The 18,973-nt window shown below is 34.7% G+C and overlaps 1 protein-coding gene across 6 annotated transcripts in view; it reads right to left on the bottom strand.

Moving 5' to 3' along the window:
* Positions 1 to 18,973, bottom strand: part of USP25 (ubiquitin specific peptidase 25) — a 157,148-nt gene that overhangs the window by 45,148 nt on the left and 93,027 nt on the right. For 5 of the 6 annotated variants that reach the window (XM_023726642.1, XM_012554132.2, XM_004371346.2 and 2 more), the window contains 7 exons: positions 18,066 to 18,142; positions 15,800 to 15,873; positions 10,520 to 10,668; positions 4,686 to 4,813; positions 4,198 to 4,293; positions 2,660 to 2,821; positions 1,837 to 2,060 (listed from right to left, as the gene is read on the bottom strand). In XM_023726642.1, the coding sequence (XP_023582410.1) occupies positions 1,837 to 2,060; positions 2,660 to 2,821; positions 4,198 to 4,293; positions 4,686 to 4,813; positions 10,520 to 10,668; positions 15,800 to 15,873; positions 18,066 to 18,142 (910 nt within the window). Of the gene's footprint in view, positions 1 to 1,836; positions 2,061 to 2,659; positions 2,822 to 4,197; positions 4,294 to 4,685; positions 4,814 to 7,477; positions 9,149 to 10,519; positions 10,669 to 15,799; positions 15,874 to 18,065; positions 18,143 to 18,973 lie in introns of those variants that run through there. The other variant, XM_023726645.1, reaches the window with a different exon arrangement.

Raw genomic sequence — 18,973 nt, 5'->3', positions numbered from 1 at the left:
ACATTTGAGACTAAGTTTTAAAAAAACAAGTAGGGAAAAAAAATGAATAACTACCTACTGCATGGCAAATCACATTGAGAAAACTGTAAAACTACGACAGCTCAGTATTAAAACCATATCCTAATATTGAGCAATGGTTATTTAATTCAAGTACAGTAATGGAGGAAGTGAGTCTTCATATTTAGAAATCCTTAAAAATATGATAAATTCTTGTTCTTTAGTTATCTTTTAAAAAGTATCTGATAAAAAAAACAAAAACAAAAATAATGTATGTATTGGTGGTTCTCAACCTTTTCCTCCGGCAAAGCAGATGACTTCACAGTTTCCATATGCTTCCACAAAAGCAAACAAGTATTAACAGAGATAGACTATATGTAATTTTACCACTTTTCTCATTCCACAAAGTACAAACACTGGAATTCAAGGATTGAGGGTGATATTTTCAAAGTGAATGTGCTTTAATTTATTTTTAAAAACCAGCTACAAACTTTGGTACTTTATTTTACAAAATAAATTACTTTTAACTTTCCTCACAAATACCAAAATATAGTAGTGGAAAAACACTGTGTTGGGTATCATTTTTTTTTTTTTAATTGTGATTTTCCAACTTAGGGAAAAAAATAGGGTGTTAAAAACTTCCTATCTTCTACCCTTCTAATGTAATCCTACAAAAACAATCACGATCTGCCACACTAAGCAGAATATTTTCCAGTATCTAGCGCAGTGTTCGGTAAACACCATGTGCTTAATGAATGTTTCTTGAATGAATTCAAACATAAGAAATTCTCTTATATATGAAATATATTAAGGAAAATCTTTTCAGCTACTAATGCGAATTGTTAAATAGTCACTATTACATCCTATTAACCCTATTAAATTAGGACTGCTCTTTACTTATATGCTGAATCTCTATAAAAAGTCAAGTGGGTCATCTAAACTTATCATTCAATCTAATTTCAACCTTGTAGTATACAACAGTAGTTCCTAGATTTTTCATTTTTCATAGATCAATAAAATTAGGATAAAACTGGGTGATGATAATGGGGTATTATATTTTGACAAGGAAGGAAAAATAGTAAAATCTACCATAAAATATTTGTATCAGTTTATTTTAAAAAATTAACAACAGAAAGCAGGAGGAAGATACTATAATTTCAGAATAAAGGTGCATTCCTTCCAAGAAAGGATTGACGGAAACTTAACATCAAAACACATGCATGTGTGCATGTGCACGCACACACACACACACACACACACCACACATCCCACACAGATCATTGTTTTTATTTTTTCTTATTCTGTTGCATGCCAATTAAAACTCTGTTACAGACTGGCATTGGGTTCAGAGATCATATTTGGAAATCTCTGTAAAAGCAGGTTAAAACTTAAAATTCACACTTCTAATTCTTAAGCCTAAAGAAACTTTTTTTTAATTATTTAAACTTCTTCATTGTGCAAACATCAGGGGAAGTACGTAACTGATATGTACAAACTTTGACGCTATAAGATAGCTCCCCAATGGAGCACCTGTAAATATGAGTTTGTTATAAATTTAGAGCACTAAACTAGAACTCAGGCCACCTGCTAAGTCATTAATCAGCTAAGTAATCCTGGAAAATCTTTCAACCTCTTTGAACCTGACATTAAGACTATAAAAGTGGGGAGCCAGACTAGATTATCTTATATAAAACTCTTTCTAGGGGAAAAAAAAAAAAAAAAGAAAAGATTTTATAGTACTTAAATATGAAATCTAGAGGCGATTTCTTTTCTCAGTTTTAACACTATTACACATATACACTTGAGGTGACAGCAGCTACACTGTGAAAAGCTTCCTACCTCTGGTGTCATTTTCTATTTCTGTCCTCCAGCGATGTAGACAGCCTTCTAGCACAGAAAGTTCCTCTTCTGTTATGTGCCTTGGTGCTGGATGCATGGGCAGATCTGGAGGTATCCGAGACTGCGTGAATGGTTTGTGTATTATTGATCTTGATGAAATGGCAGTAATTGCAGGTGATGTGCCTGGCAGTTCTGAAGAAGGAGCTCCCTGTGGTTCTGCTGTGCTGTATTTAAAAAAAAAAAAATAGAATATTTATTATTAAACTTTCTAAACTTAAGCTCTAGACCAAGCTTGTGCCAAATATATGGCATTATATTAGTTTATAAATTCAAAAGAAAAGATCTTTAAAAGAAATATGTGTACTGATCTCATATCCTTTAAGATTCTTAATATACAAGGACTACATTATTGTAAGATTGAAATTATGGCTTTACAGTAGAAATGCCTTTTTTTTTTAAAGAGCCAAATCTCATGTACACTGAAATTATAAAGACCACCCTTGCTAATACCAGCTTAATTACAGAAACAAATTCTAATTTAACAGTATTATTTTCACGTATCATAAAAGGTTGAAACTTATATAACTATACTCCAAAAATAAAGTATAATTCTGAACAGAAAAAAAATGATGAAAATTTCAACCCACACAGTAAAAACTACTGAACAAATAAGAAAAAAAATCTAGAAGACATGCAATTTCAGTGAATCTTTTTAAGTTCATTAAAATAAATCAAAACATTATAAGATCTTCTTTAAAGGCAATCAATTACATTATTATATAATACAGGTAACACATCTGTCTCTTGCATCAAGAAAACTTACCTTGGTAATGTCTGTGATGGTATGGAACCACTAGGTGGGGAACTAGCGTCAATATCATCAACAGGAGAAGTGCAAACAGGTTTACTGGAGGCAAATTCCAATGCATACTGTAGAACATCTACCAAGGGGAATCGTTTAGGACCCGAACCATAGCTTAAGTATCTGTTAACCATAAAATGTATGAATGCTTTTATTTGTATATATAGCACATTTATTTTTTTCAATAATTGTTATAAAACATGATGAAAATACTTCAACAAGTCTTCCTCAACAATTAAATTGATCTTGTTTTCAAGTAAATTAAATGCTCTGCAAAGGAAGAAAACCAAAGCTAATTAAGACTGAATGTGTGTATATACTGTTATAATTTTTAAAGGCTGTTCTAAGTTGTAGCTCAATAGGAAGATAATAACTGACAATACTCTTCTCCTGAACTGTTTTTATTTTTAGATCTGTCATCTGATCTTATGATCAAGATGCTAATTTTCATCAACCTCTACCTTTTACCTCTCATTACTTCTCAATACGATCACCAAAACTTTTAAGTATAAAAATTGCTAAAGTAAGATGATGGATAGCTTTTGTATAAAAAGTTTTAGGCTACTGATTTTCAAATTAATACAAACATAAGGGAATACAGACTAGATTGCAGGCTGCAAACAGGGATCCCTCAGAACACATTTAAACCTTTAGACTTCTTCTGACCTGAAGAACGTTTGACAATCTGGATACTGGCTTCTTTTGGAAACAATCAAAAGCTCCAGGCAACAGTGAGATCATATTCATGCCTGGCACCATTTCACTGGTGCTGGATGGCAGCTACTACCTCCTACACAGGGATGTGCTCTCCAGGCTCCGTACCCCCCATCCACTATCTTATATCTGGCCCCCTTTAACTCCTTTATAAAGCTTTTGTGAAACCCTGACAGGTATTTGAGTTGTGTACAGTGTGTTAAGGAGTTCAGTCATCATTTGTTTTAATAGAAATTTCAAGAGTGATATTTAGTCTTATGCAAGAAGTTATCTCAATATTAGGTTAGCTTAACTTTATATCCACCCTATTTTCACACAAATAATGTGCGCCTTCTACATTTGTTTGCCAACCGCACCCTCCCCCATGAGGTATTTCTTTAAGTGCCTCTATGCCAATTTTTTTACATGTTGCTGTAAAAAAAAATAACATAGTGTGCTGAGGAAAATACCTCGCAGGGGGAGGGCATGGTTGGCAAACAAACGTAGAAGGTGCGTGTTACCTGCGTAAAAATATGGTACTTCCAGCACCATGAATATTACTGGTTAACAATTAAAGAACATGATCTGTTACTTAATTTTAAACACTAAAATAATCTTCCACAGCCAACTGTGGTTATTTTTAATGCCTAACAAAATTCAAAACTAATTTATTTAAGTGAAGTATCAATGTAGAACTATTTACTCCTAGAATTACATATCACTCAAAACAAATTTAAAATTAAAGGTTTAGACAGTCACTAAATATATGATTTCCTGTAGTTATAATTTCATAGAAGTTAAAATACCTTTCTAGTCTTTGTTGTAATACTGTGAGGTAATCTTTAAGTCTCTTGATCTCTTCTCTCTTAATTCTTGTTATTTCTCTGTTTCTGTGCATGTATCTATCCAGAAAAAGGAAAACAGCAGTCATTAACATTTCTAAGTATCTTGGAAGTAGATACAATATTAAGTCTCGGCATCATTTCATTTAGAATTTTACAACAAAATGTTAGACAAACAATACAAAATACTATATTTATTAATTCTAAAAGAAATTTACAGACTGTTGAAATAATCTTGTTTTTTAATTTCCTCACAACATTTTTCCCAGTAACTATACTTTTCTAATACAAAGAGAACTCTATTGCCCCTGAAAAATGGTATTAGGTATGTTATGGAAAAAGCAGATGTTAACTCTAAGAAAATTATGCAATATTTTCATTTAAACACAATAATTCTTCATGTTTTTACTAAATTGTTATAAAACTAAGTCATACTGTATGCCAAACCATACCTGTCCAGATATAAAACTTGGGGAAATTCTAATTTGTTGTGAATTTTCTCTGGTCTTCCCAGTGCCTGATTAAATTCAAATCTTGACAATTCAAATGTTAACACAGGTGGCAGTTCGGTAAACCAATGCTGAAAGAACAACAAAAAACCCTTAATATCTATCCCTTTCCTGTTTTCTCTACTGCAATTTTAGGTACAGAATGTTGGTGCTCACATTTTTATGTGCACCACCACAATGGTGACAAGACAAACAGCTGACTGGCTACACAATTTAGTTAAAACTCGACTTCTCCCTAAAAATCTTTCACATCTTTTGGAAATTCCCAGAATGGAGATAACAATCAGGAAAGAGAAAATTCTTCTAACACCTGTCCCTCCATGATAATGCTTTCGATTAAAATTTCTAATGCAAAGAAAAAGACAGTGGTAAAAATCATGGCTTCATAGTCTCTGTCTTCTGGCTGCTTCAATATTCTGTCAATATTACTCCTAGAAATGGAACTTAATGCAGTCAACCACACTGTCAAATGTCTGTGACAAAGTAATCTGCAAGATGTAGCACTCAAAGGAAAAAAATATTTTTGTAGCGTGAAATGACCACAACTCTCATGCTAAAAACCAAAAATATAAACTCTGATATTTTGTTTTAAATTTTATTTTCCAGCTGAAATTCAGACTAATTTAAGAAAAAGATCACTAATATAAAATTTATATTTGTGGTAAGTATAGTTAAAATCTTTTAAAGGACTAACCTTACATAGTTAAATGTCTCATTGCTGTGAGCCAAAGCAGGACGATAAGCATAGGTGTATTCCTTCACCGCCCACACCCACCCCCAACCCACACACACAGGCAACTATTCAGTTAGGCAAAAAATTCAACAAAAATTCAAAAAAGAATGATTTTCATATAACAGCTTCAAGTTTTACATAAACACATTCTTTAAAGAGAAACGAAAATTAACTTGTAATCAACAAAGAAGTAAAAAAATCACTGAACAAATATTTTTTATGTGCTTATTATATGCTCTGCAATGTGACTATAAAAAGAAAGTGCTGCCTAATATATGTATGTGATATTTTCAAATGTCACAAAAGATACCCACACATCTATCAATATGCTAAGAGTACTCAGGTTTAAACACAAACATTCAGAAAAGCAGGAATGATGCACACCTGGCAAACAGAACTTGACTAGATTTTGAATGCTACTTTTCTCTAAATAACAGCAATAAAATTAAATGGTTATTCACAACTATTACTCCCTGACAAAATGCTCATTACCTGAGCTGAGATTTCCTGAGTTGGATTCAGTTTGTCTTTTACCAAAAGTTAAGTTTTAAGGAATTTGTTTTATATAGACATTAGGTAAAATGAATTAGATAAAGTTATGAAAGTTCTAGTATCAGAAACATCTCTCAGTTTTAAAATTTGAGAAGCAAAGTTTGCTTACTTCTTTTGTTCTCACATGGCACTGGCGAAAAAATTTGAAATCAGTTTTAATCTACACATAAAATTAAGAAATAAAATATATCTACATGTCACTAAAAAAACTTCTAATGCCTTAGGATAATATTCTCTACTCTCTATTTTATGATACTCAGTAATTATGTTCAAGTGAGTGTATTTCAGGAACTATTACTTTCATGTTTTATTGTAATAAATTTAACTGTCGCAATTAAAATTAAACAGTTCCATACTTTAATTCAGGAGAAACTATAATGATCAGAATAAATAAAATGACTCTCTGTAATACCATGAAAAGTACAGGAAATAGCTTTCATACCTTACCAAGGATGCTCATGTTATACTGTTATGTAGTATGCCTCTGTTGTAGATGCATTTTTCTCCATCTGTTTTTTCCTACTACAACAGGAAGGATTTTATTTTCTCATTCTAAAACTGATAGGGACAAGAGGAGATAACCAGACATTCCCTACATTTACTTTAAAAAATTATTTTCGGGATGTCTTCCTCTGTAATTTTAGGATTATAAGCTATACTCATGTACAGTAGTATGACTAGAATTTTAAATAAGTTTTTTTTTTCTTCAAAAAAAGTTTCTTTCCATTGAACTACATTTATTTCTCTGCAACCTAACTGGTATGCAGTGCTATTGGGACAGAGGTCATAAAAGGTAAAAGTGATTCTGGTTCTCCATATCTCTAAACACATTTTTATTAACTTTTTTTTTGGGGGGGGTGTTATATTATGAACCTACAGGAGCATTATGTTTCTGCAGTAAGTGAATAAAGCACTTAATTTATATAATCAGCAATGGCACCATATTCAAAAAAACCCAAAAACCAAACCCACTACCGTGGAGTCAATTCTGACTTATAGCGACCCTATAGGACAGAGTAGAACTGCACCATGGGATTTCCAAGGCTGGAAATCTTTACAGAAGCAGACTGCCACATCTTTCTCCCATGGAGTGGCTGGAACTGCAGACCTCTGGTTAGCAGTAAGTGCTCGTAAATTTAGAAGTGACTCTATAAATCTGACCTATTAACAGAAATAGTTTCTAGAGACAAGGCAATCATTTTTACAGGTTTCAATAGCTGGTTTTTCTACTAAACTGTTTAAAATATCTTGATTCTGTGGTAAGATTACATGAATGCAGAAAAAACAGAGGAACCACACCTATGATTTCAAATTCACCACAGAACATTAAACAAAGCCAGGATGTAAACTAAGCACTAGAAGCAAAAACTTTCTATTCCAATTCAAAAGTTAATTCTACTCATCTAACTGCCTTCATTCATATGCCATTTCAATTTAAAAGATAAATTACCTGTATAACATCCCCATATATCTACTACGGTACATTGAGGTATTGTTTCTCTCATTTAGTTTTTTAGGGAAAATTTCTTCCAGCACTTTAACATAACTTGGTACAACTCTGAAAGGAAATTTGGCCGTGTAACTCAAAGACTCCAGTTCTAATTATCTTACATCACTCATACATGGTCTTCAAAGATATTCTTTGAAATCATTCTTTTTCTGGCTGTTGCTTCATAGGAGAATTAAATCAATTTAATTTTATAAATACTGGTTATGTGATAACCTGCAAGTTTTAAAAAGAATTGTGTAAAGTTGTATACTGACATGGAAGGATGTTCACAATATACTGCTTGGTGAAAAATGAAAGTTTCAGAACAGTATAAACAGATACATACAATATTTACATGTACACAGCAATAGTCTAAAAAATGTACAACATATTATTAGTAGTGAATATCCACACAAGAAGTAAGGTATTGACTATTTGATATTTTTTTTCCTCTAACAGGCACTCAACAAGTATCTCCAAGTTTCCTGAAGAATCTAATTTATAAATTGCATACCATTTAATTAAAATTCAAAATTTATGATTAAAAAAATATTTCTAAGTAGTTATATCACATATAGTTATTTTGTATTTATTCAATTGTCTCTGGTGTGTCATTCCAGAAATTTAAACTCTTACAGCCATTGAATGCTTTCACTTGAGCAACTCTGAAGACTGAGGATATTCCTATACTAATTGACAACAGCTATTTCAGCAAGAGAAGCCTCCTGTGTCTGAGTAAAATCAACAATTTTTAATACATAATAGTGCAAAAGATATTGTGACAATTTAGAAATAGTCTTAAATGTTACTCATTGGTTGTTAGAGACTCAAGAAGAAAATGGTTATTCTGAAGGACATAATGAAATAAAATTGTAATGTAAATTTGTGATTAAAACTTTGTAAGATATTCTAGTCTAGGGAGTGACAGTCTCTTTAAGCAGGCTGAATTATTATTGAAACTACTATCCTCAGAAAAACCAGGCAATTGGTAACAGGAATCACAGGTAATCAAATGTGCTATTATTGAAACTCCTTAGAAGCTTCTGAATTTAGAGAAGATGAAAAAGTATTTTATTCTTTAGGCTAAATAGAAAACCTAGGGAGAAATTATATATTGCAGTTTGGGGCATTCAGAGTATGAAGCCAGAAACAAAATGCAGAACAAACTAGATTTTTTAAAATAAAGAATGAGAATCAGATTCAAGGTAAGTTAAATTTTAAACGTTAACAATATGTGAGAAAAATCATTTACCAATAAATCAGTTTATTTCACTTATAAGCTACTCTGACAGCATAAGAAAAATGCTATCCCTACTCTTCCCTTCACCCCAACCCATCACCCTTTAGAGGGGATCTGCTTTCTCATGCCACTGTGGGAGCCTGGGGAAGTCTCAAGCTTTAGAGATCTCTTCCCCAATCAAAATAAATAAGCTAAACTGAAAGGTTCTTAATTAGATGTCTGTATCAGAATCTCCTGGGAGCTCTTGTGCCTGATTTACCCTATCGCTACCCTAGACTCTATTTGGTAGGTTTGACGTGGGGCCTAGGCATCTTTTGAGAATCACTGAAATAGATGAAGAAAAACTATTGCAAATATATTCTCTCTTAAAAAAAAAAAAAAAAATCTAACATTACACGTTCTGAATCAGTGATGCTACTACATACTATTCCTTTTTTTGCTTGGGCATGTGTGGACAGGGGAGGAAGTAAGGATGGAGCAGGAACAGGAAAGATCAATAATATCTTGAAACAAAAACAAAAAACAACACCTTACAATTCAGATAAAACCAAGCAATTTACCCTCAAAGAAACAAGACTTCAGTCCCTTTTTAGATAAACAGAGATATATTCTCACTTAATATTTATTAAGTGCCCTTTTAGGGCTAAAGGCCTCAGAAACTTTTGTTAAGAACAGAGACATTTCACTCATTCATTCAATAAATATCCATTATGCAATACTATTTGCAGTTACCACACTATTCACTACGGATATAGTAGTAAGTAACATAGATAAACATCCCAACCCTCATGCATGGAGCTTACATCGAGACAAATTAGCAGAAATTGTTTAACTACAGCTGATTCTGAAGCACATGATCTATCCTTTGCTGTATATTATAATAACAACACTCCTTGGTGGATGGATACACAGATGGAGCTAAGAGATGGGTAGAGAGACAGAGAGGGGTACAGTGACAGAGACAGGTAGAGATAAATAGGTTTTTAATGTATTTTTTTAAATATTTCTTTCCTGAGAAGGCAAGTCCTTCCATTTGCCCTTCATGCAACCATACAGCAATTTCACGTGTAAAGGGGATGTAGTATTGCCTATTTAGGCCTGGACAAATTCCAATAATATTTGATGCAACGTGTGTCTATATAAAAATTGACCCTAATATCAATGTTTTTCTTCTTTAACACCAGAACAAGCACGCTGCTAATGGCTGGCACTTTCACTGAAAAGTCTTTAAAAAAAAAATTAAAAAGTACTTCGGACAGAACTATGTCCTATTCAAAAGTCCTAAAGAAAATGGTAGAAGGATTTTAACAGAAAATTCTGAAGTAAATTGTTTAAATGAGAATTTAACATAGATTACAGACTATACTGACTGTGCAGAATAAGTGTCCTGAATATGTTTGTCGTCGATGTTGGTTGCCATCAAGTCAGTTTAGACTCCTGGTGACCCCATGTGTGCAGAGCAGACCACAGAGTTTTCAAGGCTGTGACATTTCAGAAGCAGATAGTCAGGCTTGTCCCCCAAGGTGCTTCTGGGGTTTGAATCGCCAACCCTTCAGCTAATAGTCAAGTGCTTAACCATTTGTGCCACCCAGAGACAACTTCTGGATATGATTAAATTACCATAATGAAATCCAAACACATTCTTCTGAGCATTCTTTTCAATTATTAGGTAGCTGTATAACCACAGCCTTAAACTGTGCTTTACACATTTTAAGAAAGCCCCTGAGGAGGCAAAAAAGAAATACTTAAGATGCCAAACTCACCTCTTGCCCTGATTTTCCTGAATTCTCTGAATGTAAAGACTCAATTTCTCCTTCAATCATAGCAGCTTCTAGGCACTCATGTAGGTCTTTGAACCCATTGACCTGAAGTGGGTACTGGCCAAACATTTCAGTATTTTCAAATTTTTTACCTACAGGAGGGGGAGAAATGTTAATTTAAATCAATGCATCTCAATATAGCCTTTTAGCTACTAAAAGTAGATGCTGATATGAATTATCTCTTGAACCTGAAAACTGTACCGATTTATGTTCCACAGAGGTGTGAGTGACTGTAAATTTTCTGTTGGTTTACACATGTACATTCATACGCAGCCAAAGATATCAACTGCACACACAGATGTCTGTCTGTCTGTATGTAATCATATACACACATATGTATGTACATATATTCATTCTTTCAACAAGCACCTTCTAAGGACAAGATACTGTGCTGAACAGAAAATATATACTGCAGTGAACAAGAGATAGCATCTCTAAGCTGACAGAACTCTCAGCTTCATTTGAAAGAAAGCCATTATATACATTAACTGCACACGTGATTATGTACAAATTATTATAAGTGTCAGGAAAGGTGTGATGAGACAAGGGTTATGAGAAGGTATAAAAAGGGAACTTAACCTAGTCTTGGGGGCTGGAAGGTAGAGAGGGGAAGATTTCCATGACAAAGTGGCATTTAAACTGAGACTTGTCCAGTGAGTGGGAGCTAGCCAGGCCAAAGAGTTTGTGGGGGAGGGAGGCTGTGAAGTATTCTTGGCCACGGAACAGAATGTGTAAAGGCTCTAAGTGTGCAAAGAACTTGGCATTATGAGGAAGTAAGGAAGGACAATATAGCTTGTGGGAGGAAGGGGAGGATAACAATGGAGAGTTAGGCAGGGAGTCAAGATCTACAAGGTCATATTGTCTCTGTCACAGAATTTTTTTTCCCTGTACCCTGAGTACAATGGAAAGTCTTTGAACAATTAAATCCTAGGAATGACAGGATCAGATTTATATCTCTGGCATATCCTTATGGCCTTTATGTGAAGTGGGTGGTAGACAATTGTAAGATTATTGAAGAATCCATCCGGAAATAAGAGAACTGTGGATTACAATGTTAATGGTAAAAATGTACAAAAAAAAAAAAAAAAAAAAGATGAAATTACACACACACACACACTCTTATACATATACTAATGAGGGGGCACCAACCAATTAATTGGCTCGCTGGCAGGATGGGGGAAAGAAGAGTAAGGAAGATATCAAGAATGACACTCAGATTTCTAGCATGAATAGCTGGATTGGTTTTTATATATGGAAAAGAACATGACTGGAGGGAGAGCAGAGATTCTTCTTTTCTGTTGAGGTAGCAGTGACAGTCATTACCTCAAAATGACTTATGAAATTTAAAACTGAAAAGAGAGCTGGATCTGACTCTGTAACTAAGATTAATCTTCTGGTCTGAACATGTAAATTGGAGAACTGCTGGCTTATTGATAGCAAAGAATCAAGGGAGTGAATGTGATTACCTAGGAAATTAGTACACAGGAAAAGGAAGAAGGCCAAAGGAAAAGGAAGCTGAGCACCAATGATCTCCTATCTTTAACAGTCAGATCCAAGAAGAGACTACAAATATGACTTCTAAGAAGTACCCAGGGCAGCAGGAAAAAAGCCAAGAGAATGTGGTGCCGCAGAAGCCAGGGAAATGCATTTTCAAGGAAAGAATGCATAAAGGAGGATCAGGAGGAGAGTAGAGTCAACAGCATTAAAAGTTGATAAGGAGTTCAATATGAGAACTGAAAGGGATCTAACAGATTTGACCATATGTAGGAAATCAATAACCTTAGAAAGATCCATTTTAGGTGAGGTGTGGGGTCAAAAGTTAGAGTGGAGTGGGCTGAATAAACGGGAAGTACGCAGGTGAAAACAAACTCCTCCCTTTAAGATACTTAACACTGAATGGGAGCAAAGTTAGAATGTTAACTGGAAAATAGTATGTGAAGAGAGAAATTTTTTATTTTTAAGATGTGAGATACCAGACCATGTCTTAATATTGACGAGGAAGACCCAGTGGAGAGGCAGAAGCTTAAGATACAAAAGAAAAGCAGGATAATGGACAGAGTAAGGTCTAGTGAAAGCACAAAGAGATGGCATTCTGAACACATAAAAAGAATAACCTTTTGATATTGCTGTTGTTAGGTGCCACAGAGTTGGCCCCAACTCACAGTGACCTTATGTATAACAGAATGAAATGTTGCCCACTACACATCATCCTCACAATCACAGCTATATTTGAGCCCACTGGTGCAGCCACTGTGTCAATCCATCTCAATAAGGGTCTCTCTGTCACTGACTCTGATGTCTTCCTCCAGGGATTGGTCCCTCTTGATAACACGTCCAAAGTGAGAGAGACAAAGTCTCACCGTCTTCACTTTTAAGAATCATTTTACTTGTACTTTCTCCAAGACAGATTTGTTTGTTCTTTTGGCAGTTCAATATTCTTTGTCAACACCACAATTTGAACGTATCAGTTCTCCCTGGTCTTCTTTTTTCACTGTTCAGCTTTTGCATGCCTGTGAGGTGACTGAAAATACCCTGGCTTGGGTCAGGCACACCTCAGTCATAAAAGTGACATCTTTGCTTTTTAACACTATAAAGAGGTCTTTTGCAGCAGATCTGTCCCATCTGTCAGTTTGTTGTACTGTGGTGGTTTGCATGTTGCCTTCTGATGTAAAACTGGATAATTCTTTTACTATATGGTGGAGAAGGGATGGACCCAGGTTGTGAAGCCTGAGGCTCAGATATGTGAGGAAGTCTTTCTTAAGAAATAATATACTAAACTACAAACACAAAATTAGGTTCAGGGCCCTGAACAGGATCCATGGTTAAGGTTCATTAGCTTCATGGTAAATTCATGAAGTTCGAGCCAACATCATTCTCAGAGAATGAAGAGACTAAGAAGTTAGATTTGAAATGACTGGAAAAGATGAAAAGAGTTACTGAAGAAAATGCGAGTGAGAACAGTGATTAAACAAAACAAGTATCACTGCAGGGCAGGGTTACAGGATTGGGGCCAGTGGAGCTTAGTTTCACTACAGATACTTGATCATTATAATGGGCTGATTTGTGTGACTTTTCTCCAACATTTATTTAGTCAGTACATGCAGAGAAAATATGAACAGTTTAATGAGGATCAGACAATAGGTAGGCAGGATACCAGAACAGCAAGGGAGAAAGAGAGTTCTAGAGATTTATAAGAGTGAAAGCAATGATCAAGAAGGAAGCAAATGAAGTACAGGAAAGGACTAAGAGGAACAAAGTAAAGGTGTCAAGGAACTAGAAGTTCTGGAAAAGCTGAAGAACACAGGGACTTCAGCAAACAACTGGAAATAGAGTTATCAGAGGTAGTGGAGTTATGGCAATGATAGCATATCACAGTAGGAGTTGAGAGCTGAAGCAGAACGGAAGAGAAAGTCAATGGCAATGAGGAAGTCAAGGAAATGAAAAGCAAGAGTACATAATGGATCATCTTTGTGGGCAGTGAAATAGTAAGCTGATGGCAAGAGTTAAAACGGAGAGGATAACTGTGAGCTAATCTTCAATAAAAAAAAGAGAGATAAGGATTAGGGGAGTCAATTGATGAATTCATCAAAAATGATGGTATAATCTGATAGAATAACCAACTTAGCAGGAATTTTTTTTTTGGAAACAAAGAAGGCAGGGAAGCAGTGGTCTAAAACAAGGTTTATCAACCTCAACGCTACTGACATTTTGTTCCAAATAATTCTTCACTGTGGTATCTGTTCCACGCATCACAAAATGTTTGGCAGCAGCCCTGGCCTCTCCCCACCAGATGACAATAGTAACCACCTCCTACCCACCTAGCTGTGAAAACCAAAACTGTCTTCAGACATTGCCAGATGTTCCATGGGGGGTGAAACTGCCTCTAACTGAGGAGCACTGGTGTAAAATAAAGCACAGGAAAATATATGCAAAAATGATGAGAAAGTGCTCTAAAATATCCTTACTCAATCAAACGTATCATTCATGTGGAAATGTATTAAAATCATGTTTGTATAGCACACTCTCTTTGAAGTAACTTACTGGTATTGAGCACAAAGACTTTAATACTCATTGACAAATTAAGAATTCATATAACAATCATTTTTAAGAATCACAATAAGTAGAAATATTCATGCACTGTATTATAAACAGTGCCTGGTCACAACCTTATTAGAGATACTGCTTCAGATACAGTACTGTACTTAAAATAAAACCAGTATAATATGGACATCCCAAATTGGAACATAATGCACTATGTAAAGTATTCCACTCAAATAATGAATATTTAGCATTTAAGGCCAAAAAAAAAATGTACTGACACCTCAATATAATCTTTTAAATGCCTGAATAAATTTTGAGTTAATGTCTGCCTTCTTCTGTATTCCATACTAAAAAATTATATTCAAACAAAACTTCATGGGAATTCACTACTCGAGATCCTGAAAGAAAAACAATTTTCCAAATTTTATACTTTGGGGGATTTGGGAAAAATAATTTTCAAATGTCGATGCATTTAGAAATTTGGAAAAAAATTCTTTTTCTTTCAAAAGTTTATGCTTTGGGACTTATTATTATATGCAGTATATGTAGTGAGCCCAATTCCCTTCCCTTGCTAGGACAACCAAAGATAAACTGATTAAGTCCGGATTATAAGTAACAGGTATTCAGGGTAGATGAAGTAATATCACTCTTAAGCAATTTTTCAAAAGATAGAGTACAACCCTTTTTGAAAACTAGTGTCTAAAGAATTTTATAATCACTCAAAAAATGGGGACCCTGCACTACCATAACTATGCTAAGTTGGTAGGTTCAGCTTTTAACAGGAGGCTAGCATGCATAGACTTGAAATTCTTCAAAAAAAAGTGACCACCATACCAAGCTCCAATATTCCCTGCAAAGGATCCACCAATTGTCCCATAAATCCCTATATTCCAACAATTCACAGTATAACAGATGCCTTCTCACTGGAAAGACCATCAGGGTAAGATTAACTAAATATCAATTAACATGTGATAATGCATTCTGCACCCTCCTTTTCAGTCACTCGATTCTGTGTTGTCTATGCAAACGATCAGTAGCAGCAATGTAACAGTAACTACTACACAGAGCAAGTCAAATTAAAATTAAAACCTTTCAACAAATATTGAGTCACTATCAAGACAGAGAAGCTAGTAGATAACAACATTCCTTCACTTGTAATAAAAAGTAAACGTGCAACTATACCTTCAAGCACTCCCACGGCTAGGAATCGTCCATAGAACAACTCTACCATCGGGTTCTTTGGCTTCTCTTCATCCCTAAAGCATGTTAAAAAAACATAAATGTGGCTATGTTTTTTTGATTTATAAATAATAAACATATAAAATATTAAACAAACTATAAGATACAATGATAATGTTTTTGTGGTTGTCATGCACTCGGGCTCTACTAATTACAGTGTCACCTTGGGCAAGGTACTTAAATTAATGCTTTCATTTCTTCGCCTGTAAACTGAGGATAATAGTAATTTAACTCCTAGGAATGTTTTAAGGGTTAAGATGAGTTTATATATGGAACACACTTCAAAGAGTACTTGACAGTATGTACTCAATAAGTGCTTGCTATTTTTATTATCATTGTAAAATTAAATCTCACACTTTTAGTCTGAACAAAATATACTTATTTGAACTTGTTGAGAAGGGGGAAATCCACTCTCAAACAGAATACGTTTCTATAAAATTTTAATATTTCATTTCCTATTTTTATGTAGATGAGCGCACATCATCCAAAACTAAGACCGTCAGCAGTGAAGGCCTGCTCTGTCCCTTGATAAGGGTGTTATATGCTTCATCGTTTAATACTCAGAGCAACTGATGGTCAGTGTTTCACTTAATCCTTACAACAATTCTGTGGTAGTCTTCATGCTATTCAAAAGTGTTTCTGGTCGACCCTCCACTTTCAGGTAAAAGGAAAGAAGCACTTTGCAAAAACTCACTGCCAAAGCAGCTCTCAAATGCCACATCCTATGACAGAAGACAGTCTGCAAAAAAATGATTTTCTTTTCTCCTCAGATATTGTGGCCTTAGTGTCATAACTGATCTCTTGAGAGATTTCTCCCAACTGAATTAAAGTTCACAGCTTGCTGTCTGCAACCAACTGGGCCTTTATGACTGGCATGCTGGCAGAACTAAAACCAAGACAATTTTCTCTACCATACTTCCCAGAGTTTCTGCTACAGTTTTCAGCAACAGTACCTTGTCTCTGGACTGCACTAAGAATTAAGTTCTGGGAAAAAAATAATAATTTTGACAAACAGCTAAAGTGTTCGAATTTTTGCTTTTGTTTCTGTATTTCAAAAGGGGCCAATATTAATCAGCGAGTCCTAATAACCCTCTGAACTCTAAAACTAAAGCAGATGAAATTCAACCTCTGAAGTACTACAGGATCTATACCCATACAATGGAAGACATGCAAGCTGCAGCTACAGAACCCCTAGTCTATTCAGGCACAGAAATGATGTATATGCAGCTGAGGCTGAATAACCTAAAGGACTTGGAAATGATTTTTCTTTTTGTTAGACTGTAAGAGAATTTTATTTTTGACCTTAACTTAAACTTTATTTCTCAAGGGAATGTAATTTGGAAACTTAAGTCTTCCTTGGAAATTTGCTAATGAAAGGGGGTCAATATGAAAGTTTGGGAACAATCATTGCTGCTAACATTGCATTATTAGAACATTCTTCATTTAATCTCATTGCAGACCATTAATAATGATCTTTATTGGATAAGGAAGCTGTGCATAATTAAAAACAGAAAAAAGGGAGAAAATCTCAGTACTGGGTATGTTATATTCTAGGCATTAATGTAACTACTGTACCTTGCCAACTCATATCAGAGCCCTGTGGAAGCAAAGCCTAAATGGTCCACCAGAGTTTCAAAAAGGCACACAATGGAACAAAGGCTTCATATTAGGAAAGTGGCCTCATGGGGGCGGGGGTGGGGGTGGGGGGGAGGAATCACCCTGAAAGTGTGCTAATTTCTTCCTCTACAGAGGCCAGCCAGGCATTTTAAATAACCAGTCTTAATGGGTAGACCCAAATGGTAGGCAATAAGAAGGTAGGGAGTGTTGAGAAGAAACTACGTATCTGTTCTCACGTTTCCATGCGAAAGAACTTCGCCAGAATTAACACTCCTAGCCTCTTTCTCCACCATTAACCTATTCCTCCTCATGGAAAGTGATTATTGAATCTAAGGAGAAGAACTGTGCATGTGTGGATTAACCCTTCTGGGGTTCATTATTTAGATCTTTTTGGACAGATTCTGATCTTACAGTAAACACCTGAAGCTATTCGGCATTTGTAGTCACAAATTACAAATGGCTTGTCAATAACATAGATAACATTTAGATTCCCATAAGTCTGTCTTGGTTCCATTTTTCAGCTGATACTGAATATATAAGAGGAAAAAAACGACCTTCTAAAATCTCATCATTAAACTTCATGTTAACTTACGTTTCCTCTTCAGCTTTCATTTGAAAGGCATCTTCTAACCAATCTAATAATTTGTGTGTAAACTCACTCACGTCTTGCTGTGGGAAGAAAAAAAAAGGCTTGCTCATATTTGTGCCCACTCATAAAGAAGCTAAATGTCACAATATAAAATCTATAGCCAGTCATTTAAATGCATAATTACTGACCCCCATACAATGGTTATCATATCAAGCGTTTCATATTACGTGCAAGAAATTTTTATAATCAGTATGAAATCAATATTTAAGAAAAATAAGCATTATACTGATCATCACTGTCACTGCGTTTCTGTTTAAGAAAATAATATTAAAATTCAAACTTACAAATGTGATTTAAAAAAAAAAAAAAGAGCTATACCCCAAAGAGAGTTCTGTAATGAATCTTTATAAAATGGAGGGCCCTCATTACCAAAGGGTTCTTCGTTTTATAAAGATTATTAATGGTGTCTCTCATAGGAGGAAGACTAGTGCTTTTTGACAATAAATTTATTTTCTTACTTCAACTTACACAACTTTTTAAGCCACATCCACTTTAAGTAATATATCTGTTAACTTGGAAAGGTTGAGTCCAACCAATCACTGATCCCCCGACTGTCAAGTCTTCAGTGAAGCAGAATTATACCACTGCTCTATGAACCTCAAACTGATCTTCTACACAGAACCAACACATACATCATCTTTCACCTTCCCTTCCTTCGGTCCTTGCTCCCTAACATAGGAAAACAGGAATAGATGATAACAGTAGCACATATAAGCTACCATAATTCTTCCAAATAATGTGAGCTGGAACATAGAACACAGGAAAAAATAAATAAATCAGCCCCACTAAGACTGCCCAACCAAAGACAGATTAAATCAAAATAAGCAATTTGTCTTTACTAATAAAAATAG

Source organism: Trichechus manatus, unplaced genomic scaffold (genome assembly GCF_000243295.1).
Source record: "Trichechus manatus latirostris isolate Lorelei unplaced genomic scaffold, TriManLat1.0 scaffold00012, whole genome shotgun sequence".
NCBI classification, from domain to species: domain Eukaryota; kingdom Metazoa; phylum Chordata; class Mammalia; order Sirenia; family Trichechidae; genus Trichechus; species Trichechus manatus.
This window is presented reverse-complemented; position numbering and strand designations above follow the sequence as displayed.